Below are 17,651 nucleotides of genomic sequence, written 5' to 3' on the forward strand. Positions count from 1 at the left end.
GGGTAGTTGGACGACGAGGAGATCGTGCGGACTCGCACAGATGAGTATCGAGATGGCCGAGAAAGCTTAGATCGCGGGAGACGTGAAAACGTTCGAGAGAAAAGTTTTGAAAAAGGGGGGAAAAAAGGAGAAAAGGGACAGAGCAACAAATTAGAAAAGTAGAAAAGGTAAGAGAAATCAAGAATGGAGTCGACGAAGTTGGGCGGAGCCGCGCCGACCAGCCCGAGAGCCCACTCGCCCGCTTTGCCGAGCTATTGTACCAGCACGGACGGTAACATCGATTACATCATCGGCGACTACATGGAGCGATTGGGCACGAGACTCAATATCCTCGAAACCGAACTAAAGTACGCGTGGAGGGCCCTGGATTTACTCAGTCAGGAGTACATAAAAATGTGGGAGAGATTAGAAAAATTGGAAGGTCTTTTGTACGAGCAACAGACGGTGATAAGTCAGTTGATCGAGTTTTACGCGAGCGGCGGCGGAGGCGGCGGCAGTGGCGTCGTCGTCGGCGTCGGCGTCGGCGTCGGCGTCGGCGGACACGAGAATGGCACCGAGGTAGCCGAGGATACGTTGGCCGATCAGCAGGATTCCGTCGGCGAATTGGACGCCATCGCGAAGAGTTTGAACGCGGCAATAGGAATGGAAGAGACGAGCGCGTTGAGGGAGAAACTGACTCAACAGGAATTGGCTAGGATGCACGGTCTAACGCAGGACAGCGCGACCGCGAACGCCGTGGTAACGGACATGCACAGGAACGTAAGAAATTTGGAGACTCTGGAGACGCTCGAGGAGGAGGAGGGCAATATACCGGACGAAGCCTTCTATCGTAGCCTGAACAACGCCTACAGGGAGGACTTGATATGCGGCGACACTTCGAGGCCTACCTCGCAACTCGGTATGATATGGGAGGAGGCCGAGGACGAGGACGTAAACGGTAAAAAGGAAAGCGAGATTGATATCTTCGAGAAGGATTCGCCGAAGGAAAAGGAGGCGGAGGAAACGTCGACGCAACAGACCAAAGAGGAGATTCAAGCATCGGCCACGAAGAAGGAGGACGAAGCGGACGAGGACGAGGGTGAAGTATTTAGCGCGGCCGATTACAAAAGCTATCGAGGCAATACTCCTTGCGTAAGCGAACAAGACCTCGCTCAACTCTCGAGACTTAGCTCGATCGACCAGGTAGCTTTGGAGAAGCTCCACGAGCTCGACCGATTGACCAGTAAATTGCAAAAGGATTCTCAAAATCTGATCGAACTGCAGTCGCGATTGATAGAGTCGCCGAAGCGCCGATACTCGTCCGAGGCCGAGGCGAAGCTGGCCGAGGAGGCGAGCAGCATTGACGAGCAATTGCGAAAGATCTATGCGGAAACGGACGTGGACAGTTGGACGTTCTCGAAGAGTCCCGGATCAACGGGCAGATCTTTGTCGAGGGTCAGTACCGACAGCGGCCTCGCGACCGACGGCGATTTTACCACGAGATCCATCTCGCCGAGATTAAGTTCCGCTTCCAGGAGCAATTTGGACTCGATCTCGAGCACTTACACGCCTCCTAGATTGGGATACACCTCGGCGGTCCTAGAGAAGAGTCCCGAGCCGGTGATTCAATTGCCCATCGACGTGGGTAACTTCGCCAAAGGCTATGCGGAGAACAAAGAATTGACCGATCTTATGGCCGAAAGTTTCGCGGCGGTCACCTGCGCGTCGCCCACCATTTACAGTACCACCACCGACAAAGTACCGTCGCCGACGCTCTCGGCCGGGAGCGTTCACAGCGTTCACAGCGTCCAAAGTATTCGGACCAGACAAGACGGTTACTTTGGTAGCTCTGCCCGATTGAACTTGGACTTTCAAGAGAGTAGAACCCCGCCGAGCCCCTCGCCGAGCTCTCCCCCGCCTCCGGCGCCGCGAGATTCGACCGAGTCCTTCCTAATGCCTACCGCGACGGAGGACGAAACGAAAAGACCTCAAAGCCCTGGAGGTTACTTGAGGAATACCGAGAAACTTGTGTCCCTCGATCAAGGACGGCTGAGCCCTCGTACGCCTCATTCCCCTAAATCCCCGAGAGTATCGCCCAAGCATCTGACGAAGCCGGTCAACGCGGCCAACATAGCCGCCACCAAATCCGACTCCGGTTTGTCCTCTATGAGCGGATGGAGCAGCTTGGACAAGTCGCCGAGTTCACCGAAGAATTCGATCGGCAAAACTTTGACTTCCTATTCGGCCGATCACACGAGAACTAACCTGACGGCTTCGTCGACGCATCCACCGGCAAGGGCTTCTAGTCCGATACCACCGCTTCCGGAAAGTACGAGCGCCGCCGTCATCACGCAAGAGCCGCTTTACGACACTCCCGAGGGTAGGGACGCATTCGCTACCGCCACAGCCACCGCGACCGCACATTCTTATTCGACGACGACGATGAATCATCTGTCCTCGTCTTACGCGTCGTCGATGAAATCACCGGCTGCGACCAAGGACGATTACAATCTCGTACCACCGCCGGCGCCAGGCGCGAGCACCTGTCAAAGTCCAAAGAAACGAACGCGCCAGCAAACGGCCCTTCAGCATAACCTTCAGCATAATCTTCAACATGGGATTCAGCATACCTATGATTCCGTACCATCGGCAACCGTGATGGATTACGTCTATAGATCGGAACAGCCCGCTATTTATTCCGTAGCCGGTAGTAATCGTCAGCAAGTAATAACGAGCGTCTATACAAGCGGTTCCGGTAGCTATGGCTTCAAAATTACGGGCTATTATCCGGATTCCGTCGGTCAGTATGGCAACTATCAAGAAAGTTACAACGCTCTGCAGTATCCCGAGGCGGCCGGCATGACGACCCATATAAAGAAACCATTAAGAGGCTCCTACGCGGAGGCAACGAGCAACCAGGATGGATACAAGGCCGCGATGTATCGTACCATGTTTCCCACGGGAAACATCACGGACGCTCTGTCCTATTATCCGACAAGCGCGAGTTTACCGCGAACGGAGAACAACGAGAGCTCTTGGATGAACTCGATGGACGAACAAATTCCCCACGATTCTACCTCGTCTAGCATCAGATCCCTTACCTCGGACGGTAGTTACGCTCAAAGCCCTTACACGGACCGAAGGTATCCGCAACCGCCGGCCTATCAAGCGCACCAACAGTATCATCACACATACGCCAATCAAAGTTATCCGCAAGCCGTCGGATATCAGCAACAGCATCAACCTTACGGGCAAAGATTGATGAGCAGCACCGAAAGCGTACAACTTGCGGACGGTTATCAGAGACAGTGGCAACGGGAGCATCAATATATTCAGGAACACGAAAATGCGAGAATACCGATGGAGCAGCAACAGCAACAACAGCAACAGCACCAGCAGCAACAGCAGCAGCAGCACCAACAACAACAACAACAACAACAGCAGCAGCAACAACAGCAACAGCAGCAAAGCGAGTACTACGATGCCTCGAACGTGATAGTGTCTCAGTCCGGTTACATCAGCATTGCTACGAATTTAAAGGATCACGAGGTCGAGAGCACAAAGTTAACCAAGAAGATACGACGTGGCGCTTCTTTAAAAAACGCTATGAGCTCCATGAGCAACTGGCTACCCGATCTTCATCTGAGCAAAAGACATCGGAGTCAGTCTTTACCAGGCGGAGTCCGAAGGGAGGATTTGGACGTATCTCAGGACAATCAACAGAAACTTTTGTCCGAGACGAGCGCCGGCAGAGGGCGAGGCAGAAGTCAGGCACCTAGGAAAAAGAAGAAGCACACCTTGGTATCAACCGTTTCTGGTATTCTTCAAAAGGCCAAACGGCGAACTCATCACTCGCAATCGCTGTCGGATCCTGAACAATCGGAGACCGAGTGGAGTAGCGGCAGACAGAGCGGACTTTCGGAGGACGAGGACAGCGTGATGTCTGACGTTAATCAAGAACAGCCTTTCTTCGCGAAAGTAAAAACGGCGAGCACAAAGAGAAAATCAGCGCAGCAATCGATCACGATCCAGCAATCGTCCCAGCTAACTCAACAGCAGCAGCAGCAGCAGCAGCAGCAGCAGCAACAACAACAAGTTCTGCAACAGCAGCAACAGCAAGTTCTGCAACAGCAGAATCTTCAACAGCAACAAGCTTTGCAACAACAAGCTCTGCAACAACAAATTCAACAGCACCAAGAACAATTGCAGCAGCAAGCCGCTCAGGAGGCCTGGGCGAAGGAGAAGGAACAAAGGAGGGTCGACTCGAGCGAACACGAATCGAGCGAACAAACGATAGCCATGGAGGAGGAGGGAAAAAGCACTGGCTCGGGATCGGGCGGATCGTCGATCTTTCAAACGGTCGGGGATATAAAACGATCGACGGGCAGCTCGGACGAGGCACCGAACGAGAAAGCCCCGAAACTTCCGCCGGTAACGATAATGGGCGGTGCCAGCATGGAATTCGCCGTGTCGAGAGCCCTCGGTAAATATCGCCAAAGACAATCCTCGACGGTGTCCGACGAGCAACCGGCGATGGACGAAAGCGCGACCGAAAAGAAGTCCGACGATGGTAACGGTCAGTCGTTAGAGCCGAGCTTCGAGTATCCTGAGGATCTCTCGGAGAAGAGCGAAAAGAGCGAAAAGTCAGGTAGCGCTCGATTACCCGAGTTGGTAACGAATTTGTCGGAGGAAGCTCCACCGTCGGAGGGTAGCCCTTCGGCATCGAGCGCGAGAGGATTCGTTCAGAGCGCCGTTACGCGATTTCTTCCTCGACATCAACAATCCCTCGAGATACCTTGGGGAGGCGGCCGTTCCGGCGAGGACGAAGACAATAGAAGTACGCACTCTTACAGAAGCACCTCGAGAGTATCGTCGAGACGGCAGAGCACCGAGGACTCGATCGATTCCGAGGACGAGTGGTACTGTTACGAGTTGCGTAAACTCGAGGAGCTAGAAAGGCAATCGCAAATGGATATGGAAATGAGCGAGGTCTTGGTGGAGGAACCGGAGGAACACGAGCCTTATCAACCGGACGACGCCGTAAAGGAGAGGATGTCTTGCGTGCTGAAGGAGCTCAAAATGAAGGCCGCCGGTGCGAGGCCTTCGAAGATCGACCTGAAGGAAGATAAGGAAATTTTACGAGCTGCCAAAACCAACGGTCCCGTTATCAAGGAACGCCGAATCGAGGAACTCGCCGATAGATATCCAAGAGACGAGAAGCCGATTCCTAAGAGAAAATCGGCCGAGAGTATAGAGGCTGTGTTCGCTCGAGTGACGGACTATCACACGTGGGCGCACGAAGAGGAAGCGAGAAAGGAGAGAGCCGCTACGTCCCCGAGGACCGAGGATGGTTCCTCCTCGGGCGAGACGTCCGGTCCTGATAGTCCTGGACGATCGATGGACGACGACGAGATCGAGGAGGAGGAAGAGGAGGAGGAGGAGGACGAGGAGGACGAGGAGGTGGAGGAAGAAGAGAAGGTGGAAAGAGAGAGCGACCGGACGAGAAGATCGGCTCGGGACGATGAGGAAAGAGGTGAATTACAAAAGGATCTCGATGAGGGACAATCAAGAAGAAGTTCAAGCGGCGTATCTGTCCTACGACAAGAGGAGAAAATTCTTCGTGGTACGGAAACCCTATCTCGCGAAGGTAGCTTGACCGTTGGACTCGCCGGCGAGACGTTGGAAGAGCGAGATGTTGCCGAGACCGATACGAATCTGGGCCTACCAAAGATCAAGATCGATTCCTCATCTTGCGCCGGTGCCGCCGACGTTACGATCTTGAAGGAGGGCCAGGTTAGTCCCGGTCCACCTGGCTCCAAATGGAAGCTCTTAAAAACGTTGAAGGAACGGAAGGAAGAGAAACTCAAGGAGATCGAGGAAGCATCGAAAGAAGCTGCGACCATTTCTCAGGGACCCACGGCGGTGAGTATAATGATCAAGTGAGGACACGAAAATCTTTGTAAAGCGTACTCGAGATTCGGGAGCTGGGTCAAATCCTAATCTTTTTCCGTACCTATGGAAACTTTACTTTGTCGAGTTTAGTTTTCCATCTCAGATCTCACCTTGTACCGTAAAAAAAAAAAAAAAAAAAAAAAAAAGAAACAGTGAAAGAAAGAAGAAAGAATGAAAGAACAAACAAAAGGAAACAAAAAAAATCTAAACGAGCTTATGAGAACCAACAAAGAAACACTTTTTATACTCTCTCTCTATACTTCCGTCAATGTTAAAAAGTAATGAAAATTAAAAAAAAAGAAAATAAAGAAAAGAAAAAAGAGGAAAAAAAGAAGAGGTAAGAGCAACGCGGTATTCTCCGAACGATACTTAACGATTATTTCTTACGATATTTTCGACTACACTTAAGCTTCGAATTCCGTTTCTTCGCGCATTTCTCACTTACCGCGCGAGGCATTATCTACCTCGAGTATCGAGTACGCTGCATGTCCGAAAAGGATCTATCTAGACGATAAGAGCGATCTAAAAGTTTAAGGCTTATATTAAGGCCGCGTCACCTCTTTGTGACGCGCGCGTATCCAGTCAATACTTAACGATACAATACGCGAAACTGCGAGTCAAGCTTTGCTATCGAGTAACCACAGTACGTTACCACAGTAATAGATTATAACGATGCCCATGAGGAAGATTAAAGGAGCGTTCAAGGAATCGTCGCTCTAATTACGAATGTATCTTTGTCAATTCGAGTGCAACACCATTGACGCTTGTCTCTAAATAATATTCCTATAAGAAGCTAACACGCATGGAAGGAAAAGAGGAATACAAATCGCCGTTGGATGCTCATACAGGTATTCATAATCGACGCAACCATCGGAGTCGCTCGTCGCGTCGCGTCGCCCGAGGAAGCTCACCTAATAACGTCTCTATATATATACATATATATATATACATATATATATATATATATATATATGTATATATATATATATATATATATATATATATATACATACATACATATAGGAGTTTATTTAGATGGTGCTTTATCAATTGATACGCTTTCAAGGTATTATCGTTAGAAGGGAAAAGCGAAGAGAAAAGATGAGAATTGGAAGAACGGAGTAGGTTCGGGTGCCTGCGCGATCTGCACCGCGGACGAATACCCGCTATAGATGAATATACCGATATCTATCGCGAGAAAGCTTAGCGTATCGTATACCTACATATATGTATATCCGACTCGCATGACTGTTCGTAATAGCATTAGTTCCTATATTTCGAGGCTAATTTACGGCTTAAACGATAAACGCCTAGGGCGAGAAACTTTTACAGACTCGTAAGCGCGTAATTTGAAATTCTAACGAGAAAGAATATTTTTTGGTCTATCTTTTCTCTAAATTCGATGATTTCCGAAGCGTCCAAAGTAATTAGACTTGTCGTTGATCTCTTGAGTGTCTCATCGTACGGAAAGACGCGGGTCTAATCGCGTGGATTATACGTAACACCCGCTTCTCCGTATCTATTAGGTAATCCGATCGTTTCTAATTACGACATTACTTGTAGCGGATGGAATCGAAGGATGGGTTCGATAGACGAGCGGAAAATACAAGAATCCAAGAAAGAAGGATCTTTCGCTTCGAGTTCGTCTCGAAAAGAAAAAGAAAAAAATCGTATACGATGTCCGGCCGTTCTCCTTTTTTATCGGATCGGGACTCGACCACGCGCTTAATCACGTAGTGTTACGAAAAAGAAAAGACGTATGTAGATCTCGCAGGCACGGCCAAAAACGTCATTTCGTGCACAACGAACTTACGGACGCTCGTCGAAATCACGCACGCGTTACGGTAGTTACGTTGACGCGAAAGCGCTCAAGACGCCTAACTGTTCGCAGCTATTATTACTCTAGAGAGATATCGTTTCTTGGTCGATTTATCGGAACGCGCCTTGCGTCCGAAACGAAACGAAGCGTTCGTTGATCGGTCTCGCAACGTTAGAATAGACCATAAGAGGATAGTCGGTTGATTCCACTTCCATTGGGTCATCCATTTACGCGAATAGCTCCGTTGCGTCGCTAATGGAACGTGGCTCATTACGCGAATTGACACAAAAGTGTATACCATGACTATTGAAACTGGCAGGATCAGAATATAGGAAGGCGCGTGAAATACTGTTCGAGCGTACATTTACGATAGTATTATAAAGCGTAGTTTATTAAGGAAGTTTCGTTCGTCTACGAGTGTGTGTACGAGTATATGGAACGGGAGAAGGATGATTCTAATTACTATTTGACTACCACCTATGGACGGTAGAAACGCGGCGAATACATATGGACGACGTACGAGCGCGCACGCACACACCGACACTGATTATTTTTCTCCGCAATTGTCTCGCGATTAGTCTGCCTCGCTCAACGAACCTAGTTCCTCGAGCTAAATATTTTCAACGACAAAAAGAAAAAGAAAAAAAAACAAAAAAAAGAAAAAAATAAAGAACAAGGACGAATCCAAGGGCGCGCTTTACCTTTCTTTCGCGTTATCGCCAATACCGTTTTATTTATCGAGCGCGAAAGACGACGATCGATTCGTCCTCGTATCGAGATAAACTTCGCGAGAAACTGCAATTTCCCTTGATCGCTTCTTTCTTCGATCCCGTCTTCCCACGTATCGTTTTATCGTCCTCGTCGAGCTATTATTTTCGCCGAATTTCTTAACGACAAGAACGAAGCGTCGTGACTCTACGATTTCCTTTCTCCCTTTTTTTTTTTTTTTTTTTTTTTTTTTTCCACGCAAATGTCGGGAAAGCTGCGTCGCGTTTCGTCGCGTACATACGACGTAAGTACTTAACATTATACGCGTCTATACGCGTGTCATTTACTACCTACACACGTCCAATATTATATGCTTCCGTATCTAAAGACTTGTGCAAATTTATCGTATCCTCTAATCGAGTCTAACAATTAATTAACGTGCATAACTTTGGTGTTTAGATTTAGGCGGTTTCATCGCGCGTAACGATACGGCGAACGATATCTATATATCGTTCTCTACAGAGGGACTTTACTTTTAGGCGCTTCTAAAAGCGAAAGAAAGAAACTACGTCAATTGGTGGGAGGAAGTAGATAATTCGAAGAACGATGAATGATAAGTCGCGAAAAAATCTGGAACACGGCAATATGGAAAAGGGCAGTCGCGCATAAAAGCTAAACAAGGACTATACGATCCCGCGATGTCCGTCCTCGAGGAAATAATTAATTCGTATTAACTCCTTTCGAGATTCTACATCGAATGGCTAGCTCGAGACCAATAGCTCGAGAAGGCCACAATTTTCCAACTTGAAAGAAGAAAAAAAAATGATTGGTGTATTAGTTCGTAGAAAGACAGAAATCGGAAGAATAACGATGATATCGATTCGCCTCTTTGCGCCCTCGTTTCGCAGTTCCACTTTTTTCTAAATGGAGTACAACGTAAATTTCATCGACATTCGAATCGTTTACCCTTCTTATCCTTTTACAAAGATCAATTTTTAATCCGCAGAACGATCGTCCCGTGCGTTGAAATTTTCCTTTCTTTTTGTTTTTTCTTCTCTTTCTTCTCAAAAGAGCAAACTCTCGGTATTCTTCAATTTCGTTCAATGGAAAATGTCGAATCGTTTCGAAATGAACCGTGCGATATCTTTGCTAAATCGTAAGCCACCTGGCGCATCGACTTTTGTTATCTAGGAAAAAACTTAATTACCTGGCTCGCTTAATCAGTTCCTTTCTATTCCGGCACACCGACATATGTATATTACTTGACGCCGTAATTTTGCTTCTACATAAATTTGCAAATGTAATAAGTTTCCAAGAAAGACGTCTTATCATCGAACGCGATATGATCTAGCAACGAAAAAAAAGTCTTCTTTTTCAAAGGAATAAAAACTGACGCGGGTTACTTTCAATTTGCAATTGGCTATGTGAAAAATAAAACACGCAAAAGTTATTTTAATAAATCTATTTTTATCGTACGATAACGTCACGTTGCTAATACAAATCTTTTTACGATTCCTACATGTTTATTTATTCAAAGCGTAAAGTTACACAAAATATAAATGAAAGGATGAGTAAGAAGGAACGAGTGAATGTTTTTCCGATCCGATCTATCGACAATGAAAGCGTAAAAATGAATTTTAATTGGTCAGGCTATTTTATAAAGCTTTTTCCTCGGCACTGTCTCGAGGGATTGAAAACTTTACTCGACTCGGTGCTCCGTGATCTCGCATAAATCGATCGTGGCGATGAAATTATTTCGCGTACAGAAGCGTGTACAAAGATAGATAGTGAGTGAGAGAGAGAGAGAGAGAGAGAGAGAGAAGAAAGTAGCGAGCAAAGCGCTGGACGATCGAGGCGTTAATGCGATTTACTCTCGAGGATCCTCGAAACGAGGCCGTACAGCAAACTCCAGACCAATTCTGTACCATTTCTCACTTTTATATAAAACGTGAATAAAAATGCGTGACCGGTTATCTGTCGCGCTCTTGCGCGCCTCTTCCGGCACGTTTAAATATATTATAAATGAACGAATATATATATATATATATATATATATATATATATATGTATATAAATATTCGAATATATATATAAATAAATGCAATTGTAAGTACGGTCGTAACGATCGATTAATCGATATTGTATATGTACCTATATCGTCACGGTGTTAAATCGTAAGTGTCCATGCGCGCGCGCTCGCACTATACATTTTAATAACACGCGATTGCTTTTATTGAACTTGAATTAAGAATCGAAAAATCGACAACGGTGGAGCCGAAAATTATTCGATTTCTTTAAAAATGATCGTTCGAGCTTTCTTCGCAATTGTCACAGCTACATATATGCGCGTGCGCACATAAACGCATACAAAAATACACACACGTACACATAGAACATATGCACGCGAGCCTTTCGTCGATTCTCCAAAAATTCAATTTGTACGCTCGCGAGATGCGCACTCATCCGTACAAATGATATATGCATAATCTGTTAACGATATCACCGACGAATCACTCTCTTCTTATCGACGCTTTTACGCGCTCTCGGACGGCTACGTTACGCGCGTCTCATCGTACATAAAAACACACACCTATATATACAATAGTGTATATATATATATACATACATATATATATGTATGTATATATATATATATATATATATATATATATATATATTATATTTAACTGTATCGGATATATCGTAATCTACGCGGTAGTTTTGTGTCAATTAATACTATAATGAACGAACGTTTAGTCAGGTTTTTTGAAGCGAGAGAAACAGATAAACGTAGATAATTAAGCTTACGTGTGATAATTCAAGCAGGAACGAAGAAATTTCTTGTGATAAGGGAGACGTATCCTCTCGACGTCTCGCATTCTCGCACGTATGCCGTTACTTTATCATTTATACCTTTTACCTTTAAATCTCCTACGCGAGTTATTTCATAAGAATCTCTCGAGCGACGTTGGAATACTCGATGCACCCGTACCGGATAATATTTGACAAGTATCATCATCATTGAACGATCCCGACATCGGCATGGATTTTTCCTCGACTCGGTGTTTTCCTCGATGCACGCGCTGAAACGAATCGACAGAGCGGATTCGTTTCAACCAGCTTATCCATTGGCAGGTCATGCACAAACTCAAAATGTTCGATATCGAACTCTCGGCTGACCGTCGATATTAGGCACCGTGCCTATCGACCAATAATAAAATGATCAATCGGTCGATCCGTCATATCGGTTGTTTCCAATATTCCTTCGGTCTCGGCGATCATCTTGAAAAATTCGCGGAACCGATCGCTGTTTCTCTGACTCGAGAAATCAATTTTTCCTCCCTCTCCCTCTTTTTCTTTTTCATAGATCATAGGTTGGTAAGTCGTTGAAGTCGGATGAAATTCTCGTATTTTATCACCTTCTCGGTCACCTCGATCACCTTGCACGTAGAATCGTATTCCAGATTCGTAGCCGGTAGCAACGGTACCGCGAAATAAAAGCTTTACCTTTCTCTACGTGGTGCACGAATTTATTCAACCGTCTTCATACGTATATTCTACTTGAAGACGATGAACCGCAAGAAATGCGACGTCTGAGTTTTCATCTCAATGTGAAATGGCGTCCTTTCGAGGAAAATATTTTTTCCAGCTGTCGCATGGAAACGGAATAGGGAGAAGAAGGGGAGAAAATATTACGGCCGTTAAAAGGGAAGATTCGAGGAATAGGAGATATGGGAAGAGTAAGTCGGTGGGTGTTTCAGTTCCGCGAGACAGCTGGTACGCTCGTCCAAACTAGAACGGATCTATGCTCGAGGAAACTTGCGCTAATCGAGAAAGCCACGTTATGCGACGCGAGCGCACTGCAGTGCTTTTTGGTTCCAACGCCTTCGGCCATAAGGTCAAAAGTAATGTATTAAAGTCCATGACGTTCGAGGGTGCATCTAAAAAGCTAATATCTATCGATCGCACGAACGATCCGATATCTATACATCGGATATGTCCTTTCAAAGAGATTCAATTAACGTCGCTCGTATTTCCGCGCATATTCGTTCACTTTATCATTATCCATTTAGTTATCGATGCTCGGCATATAAAAAGAAATTTTGCTATGTCTATGAATAGAGAACGTGTCTAGAACACGATCGGTAATACCTACGAGTAAAGCGAGACGATTCGAGCGAAGAACGTCGAAGATTAGGTTGTACGCCGAGCGGATTTATAATCGACTGCTAGCACACAATTAGGCGCACATCATCCTAAATATCACGCATGTCACGCATACGGCTCGACATATCATTCGCATAAGTTGCGCGCGCATAAGCTCCACAACAAACAATCTATATCATACACAGTGTTCGGATTTATCACAAAAACACATGAAATACGCGTAACTAGGCGCATCGACGGCCCGTCTCGCGTTCGACTTACCGCGCGCACGTTTCTATTACTTTCGATTATTACAATTTTGCGATATTCCGGGCGCATCGGGTATCTAATCTATATTCGCGAAAAATCCAGGCATATCAAAGTCTCTCGAACCCGACGCAAAGCTCCGCTGACTTTCAAACGCGTCGATATCTCGGTACGAATCTTTCAGACGATCATCCCTCTTTGTACGTTCTCGGCGTGCAACGAGCTTCCAGTTTCCGTGTTCGATGAAACAACTGATGATGCCCTAACTGGTTATAGTGAAATGGTCACCGAGCTTAGTGGTGACCTATTCTTAGTATCTTTATAATCGCACAAATCCGCGTGCTTCCCTCGTACTCGACGTACAGAAACTTTCGTCCCGTACATTTTCAAAACTTTTTTTCACCTTTCTCATTAGAACGGCGGCCGGGACCGCCTGATCCTATTCCCCGTCGGAAAAGACATTTTATAACTCCGAGGTACGAGCGTAACGCCCGGGTTCGAAAGCTTTCAAAACGCCTTAAAGTCTATTCACATATCAGATGTATCTTATCGTCGAAGCAAAATATGCAAAATTTATATATGTATATGTATATGTCCATATATGTATATAGTATATAGAGAAATATATGAAATATGCGTACCGTAGTCGAGAAAAATTGGTAAAGTTGTCGCGTGGGGAACGAATTCAACGAATTGAAAAAGAAACAATTACTCGGACGTATCATTTGCGTATACGTCGCGTTGGTAAGCGAACGTACGACAGGCCGAGAGCTTTTGCCTCTGACGTCCTCGGTTCTCTCCTTTCTTTCGTCGTGCACGCGCGACCTCGCACGAGAAGACCTCGCGCGACTTTTATGACTTTGCGCCACGCGTAGACATACGACGTATAAGCGAACCGCCGGGGGGCTGGACGGGCAGGCGGGGAACGTGACCTCGACGGTATTCCACATGATACTCGATAAATGGTATAAATAAAAATCTAACCTACGTTAATGCCGTTACGTTTTTCGATACCTTTTCTTTCTCGTTTTCGAAGAGGACGCGCGATTTAAAAGCGACGAGAAACGAAGAACCGAGCGATCGATAACCTTCTTATCGCATCTTCATATCATAGATATCTTCGTACCATTAAATGTCGTTCGTATCATTCGATTTGGAGAAAGGTTGAATATCCTTACCTTTCGATCGGTGTAGCAAAGTGAAAACTATTCAATGAAAGAGAAAAAAAGAGAAAAAGGAAAAAAACAAAAAAAAAACAAAAAAATAAGCAACTCATCGATCTCGCGATTAGCGCGTGAATCGAAGCGGCGATTAGCGTATAAGCGAATTAAAAGGTAATACCGTACGATCGTTAAGGCCTAATAGATAAACAGGACGATAAACTCGTTAGACGATAACGAAAGAAAAAAAGAAAAAAAGAAAAATTAAGTACTTATATGGCGTTTTTGTTGTCTATTTCGGTTGTATACTTCTTCGCCTTCGAGCGCGTCTCCGCTTTCCTTTTCTTTCCTTCTCCACGATTTTCTCGTTGCTAGGAAAAGGGCAAAAACTACTACTCAAGTCGGAAAAGTACCGCTCCGTGCAATTAAGGTACCTGTTGTACGATTTAACCGCAAAGAGAAGCTTCTCGCGACATTTTTTTCCGCCGTCCGTTTTTGCGACGAAAAAGCGAATCGAAGCATGGCTTAACCAGGAAATTATTCGCTAACTCGAAAACACGAGCCTTCTTCCATTTCTTCTTCTCTTCTTGCGGTTTTTCTTTCCAAAAGAACTACGAGAAGAATATTACATTATTTTACAAAAAAAAAAAAAGAAAAGAAAAAAAAAAGTACAACAGACGGGCTCGCGCTTTATAAATAATTATGGTCGATTTTGGAAATATTTTTTTTCGAAGATCCGACGATAAACGGAAGAAAAGAGAGAAGAGAGACGCACTCGACGGCGGTCCACTCTGTGGCTAAACGTCGAAGAAAACTATAAAAATACTCTGATGTTACCGAGGCTTCTTCTAGCGAAAAAAGATACTCATCCTTTCCGCAACACTGTCCCAGAAGGAGTAAGAGGCAAAGGTGGGAAAGACAAAGATAGAAATAAGTAGGGAAAGAAAAAGGCAAGAGAGAGAGAGAGAGAGAGAGAGAGAGAGGGAGAGAAAGAGCGCGCGAAAGAGACACTAACGAAGGAGGGACAAAGATACCTGCGGCTCTCTAAAAATACTTATTAACACTTGTTACGCGCTATCGATAAGTTTATATCGTATCTCTATTATAACAAAACTTTACGAGTATTATACGTGATATTATATTTATACGGGCTGTTACGCGCTGTCTCGAGGACAAACGTGAAGAGAAGAAAAAGAAACTTCCATTTTCATCCGCGAGAAGGCCGGCCGAGCGAGTGGATGGAAACGAGAGACGAGGCACTTTGCACGAAGATAAAGAGAAGATCGAATTCATGCGCTTTTCATTTCTTTTCTTCGTAGATTGAAAGAGATAAAATTTTCTAAGGAAAAGAGAGAAAAGAAAAGAAAAGAAAAGAAAAAGAAAAGAGAAAGGTGAAAGATAGAAGGATAGGAGGGAAACTCGAAGGAGAATTCGTGAAAAATCTCGAACGAGTAGAAGCGATTATTAGACAGCGAGAGACGGCGTTTTCGAATCGATTTTCAATCGGACACTTGATTAATGTAGCAGAATCGAGCAGAAAAAGCAGAGAGACGAGGCGAAAGAAAAAAACGCTTATCCGTGCTACAAAAAAGGGGATTAAGATAAATGCTGGCTCATCCGTGGTAGTATTACGCGTTTACTCGTCGTAACTATATAGGAAGAACGCGATGGGGTTCGAGGCGCCAAGAGAGGAGACGAGAAAACGCGTCGGTGGAAAACTAGAAGAACCGTACGAAGGAGGAGAGAGAGAGAGAGAGAGAGAGAGAGAGATCGTAAACCGTTGCGCAACGTCATGGGATTTGATGATGATGAAGGAAGAAGAAGAAGAAGAAGAAGAAGAAGGAAATGAAGACGATAACGCACGAATTGGCACGAAAAATTGTCTCCTTTCTTTATTTTGTTCTCAATCCTTTTTTTCTTTTCTTTTGTTTTCCTTTCGTCTCTTACTTATTAGCTAATAGCAAGAAACACATTTTTAAGACCGATATAACAAAAAAGCGAGTTCGTTCGTTTTCTTCCTATTATTCATTACGTTCGTTCCATCTTCCTCGTAGCATTATTTCTCTATATCTTCGTACCATTGTTTCTCCTATTTCTCTCTTTGACAACTCGAATCGGCGTTTTTTCTTTCAAAACTCGTCAGCGAAGGTTAAAGATCATAAGGAAACGGCGAGCTAAGAAGCATCCTGCGTGTGTGTGCGGCCACGGAACGACTCGACTTTTCGAGATTTCGAAAAGTTTGAATTTGTCGTTCGCAAGACCGAGATTTTCCCTCGCCAAAGAGAAATGGAAAGTTTTTTCATCTTTTTCTTATCGAACCGTACGAAAGTAACGTTCGCGAGTCTCATTCCGTGGCGGCACGTTTTCAAAGACTGCATTATCCCTATTTTCTCGAAGGCAGGAAAGAAGAGGAAAAATATAAAAACGCCTGCGTCATCGTCGTTCGCGCGACCGGCATATGTGTGCGCGCGCGCCTTCTCCATTTAGTTTTTCAAACTACTGTTATTAGGCTTGTTTTTAATAAAAAATTGTTTTTTTGTTTGTTAGAACGGAAGTGGACCAGGCGGCGAATCCGGTGGACGAGCCAACGGGTACGTATATTTTCTTTTCTCCTTCTTCCTAAGAAATTCATTTTCCTTTGTCTCCAATCGAATAACGTTATTCGATGTTAGCAAATAAGCGCACGATGACGTTCGCCTTTTGACTTGACCTTTGGAATTATATGCGAAAGGCATAAGGAAAGGAATTTCTCAATGTTCCTACAAACAGGAAGGTACGTACGAACATTGACGTGTTCGACGAGTTCGACGTCGTCGTCGTCGTCGTCGTCGTCGTCGTCGTCGTCGTCGTCGTCGTCTATGGAAGAAAGGACGGTGCAATTCCGCTTCCATCTCCGTCAAATCGTAAGAAGAAAACTTCCTGAAAAGTTTCCCACGTGTTTCATCGGTTTTCCAAATGGAAAGTTTCGGATCGTGAGAAAGTTGAGATTTTTCGAGGTTTCCACGCCGAGCCGACACGAGCCGACAATCACGAGACGAACTCGAGCGTGACTTAGGGAGAAACGTTATAATTATTCGATCGTCAATAATGACAATTGCTCGATTGGAAAGTAATGTCAAGTTGATTATGCGTCATTAAAGACAGCTCTTTAGGAAAGGACGTTAAAGCGATCTGTTCGAAGGGTCGTCTCGCGATATCACCTCTTTTCTCTTTTCCTAAGGGAAAGATCATTGGCATGCCACGAGAAAGGGAGGGACCAGGATTCTTTACTTTGACAGATCGGACGCGGAGGGAATGTTGAAGAGGGTCGACGAGAAAAGTGCTTCTTAATTGTTACGAGCTGCTCGAGGCGAATCGTTTAGGTATCTCAAGACAATCGATAATGCTCTCGATTTAAAGAGGACCTCTTCGCTAGGACATCTTTGCGTCGAAATATCTCGCGATTTCGATAATCTACCAATTTCTTTCTCTTTCCATATTTGGAATGTCAAAAGTTACGTCGGGAATAGTAACCCCGTAAGCCGAAAATACAACCGGCCATAATACCAGGTCGAAAGAGCATAGGATCGGTCAGAGAGCGGAAAGAGGCTCGATGCGGTTGAGTAGAGCGGATCGTTACC

General features: G+C 45.2%; 1 protein-coding gene across 10 annotated transcripts in view; it reads left to right on the top strand.

The window, feature by feature from the left end:
- Window positions 1-183: 183 nt before the first annotated feature.
- Window positions 184-17,651, top strand: part of LOC124433003 — a 51,692-nt gene continuing 34,224 nt past the window's right edge. For all 10 annotated transcript variants that reach the window (XM_046982463.1, XM_046982466.1, XM_046982469.1 and 7 more), the window contains exons 1-2: window positions 184-5,901; window positions 16,579-16,622. In XM_046982463.1, the coding sequence (XP_046838419.1) occupies window positions 184-5,901; window positions 16,579-16,622 (5,762 nt within the window). The remainder of the gene's footprint in view (window positions 5,902-16,578; window positions 16,623-17,651) is intronic.

This window comes from Vespa crabro, chromosome 2, assembly GCF_910589235.1.
Source record: "Vespa crabro chromosome 2, iyVesCrab1.2, whole genome shotgun sequence".
Taxonomy (NCBI): domain Eukaryota; kingdom Metazoa; phylum Arthropoda; class Insecta; order Hymenoptera; family Vespidae; genus Vespa; species Vespa crabro.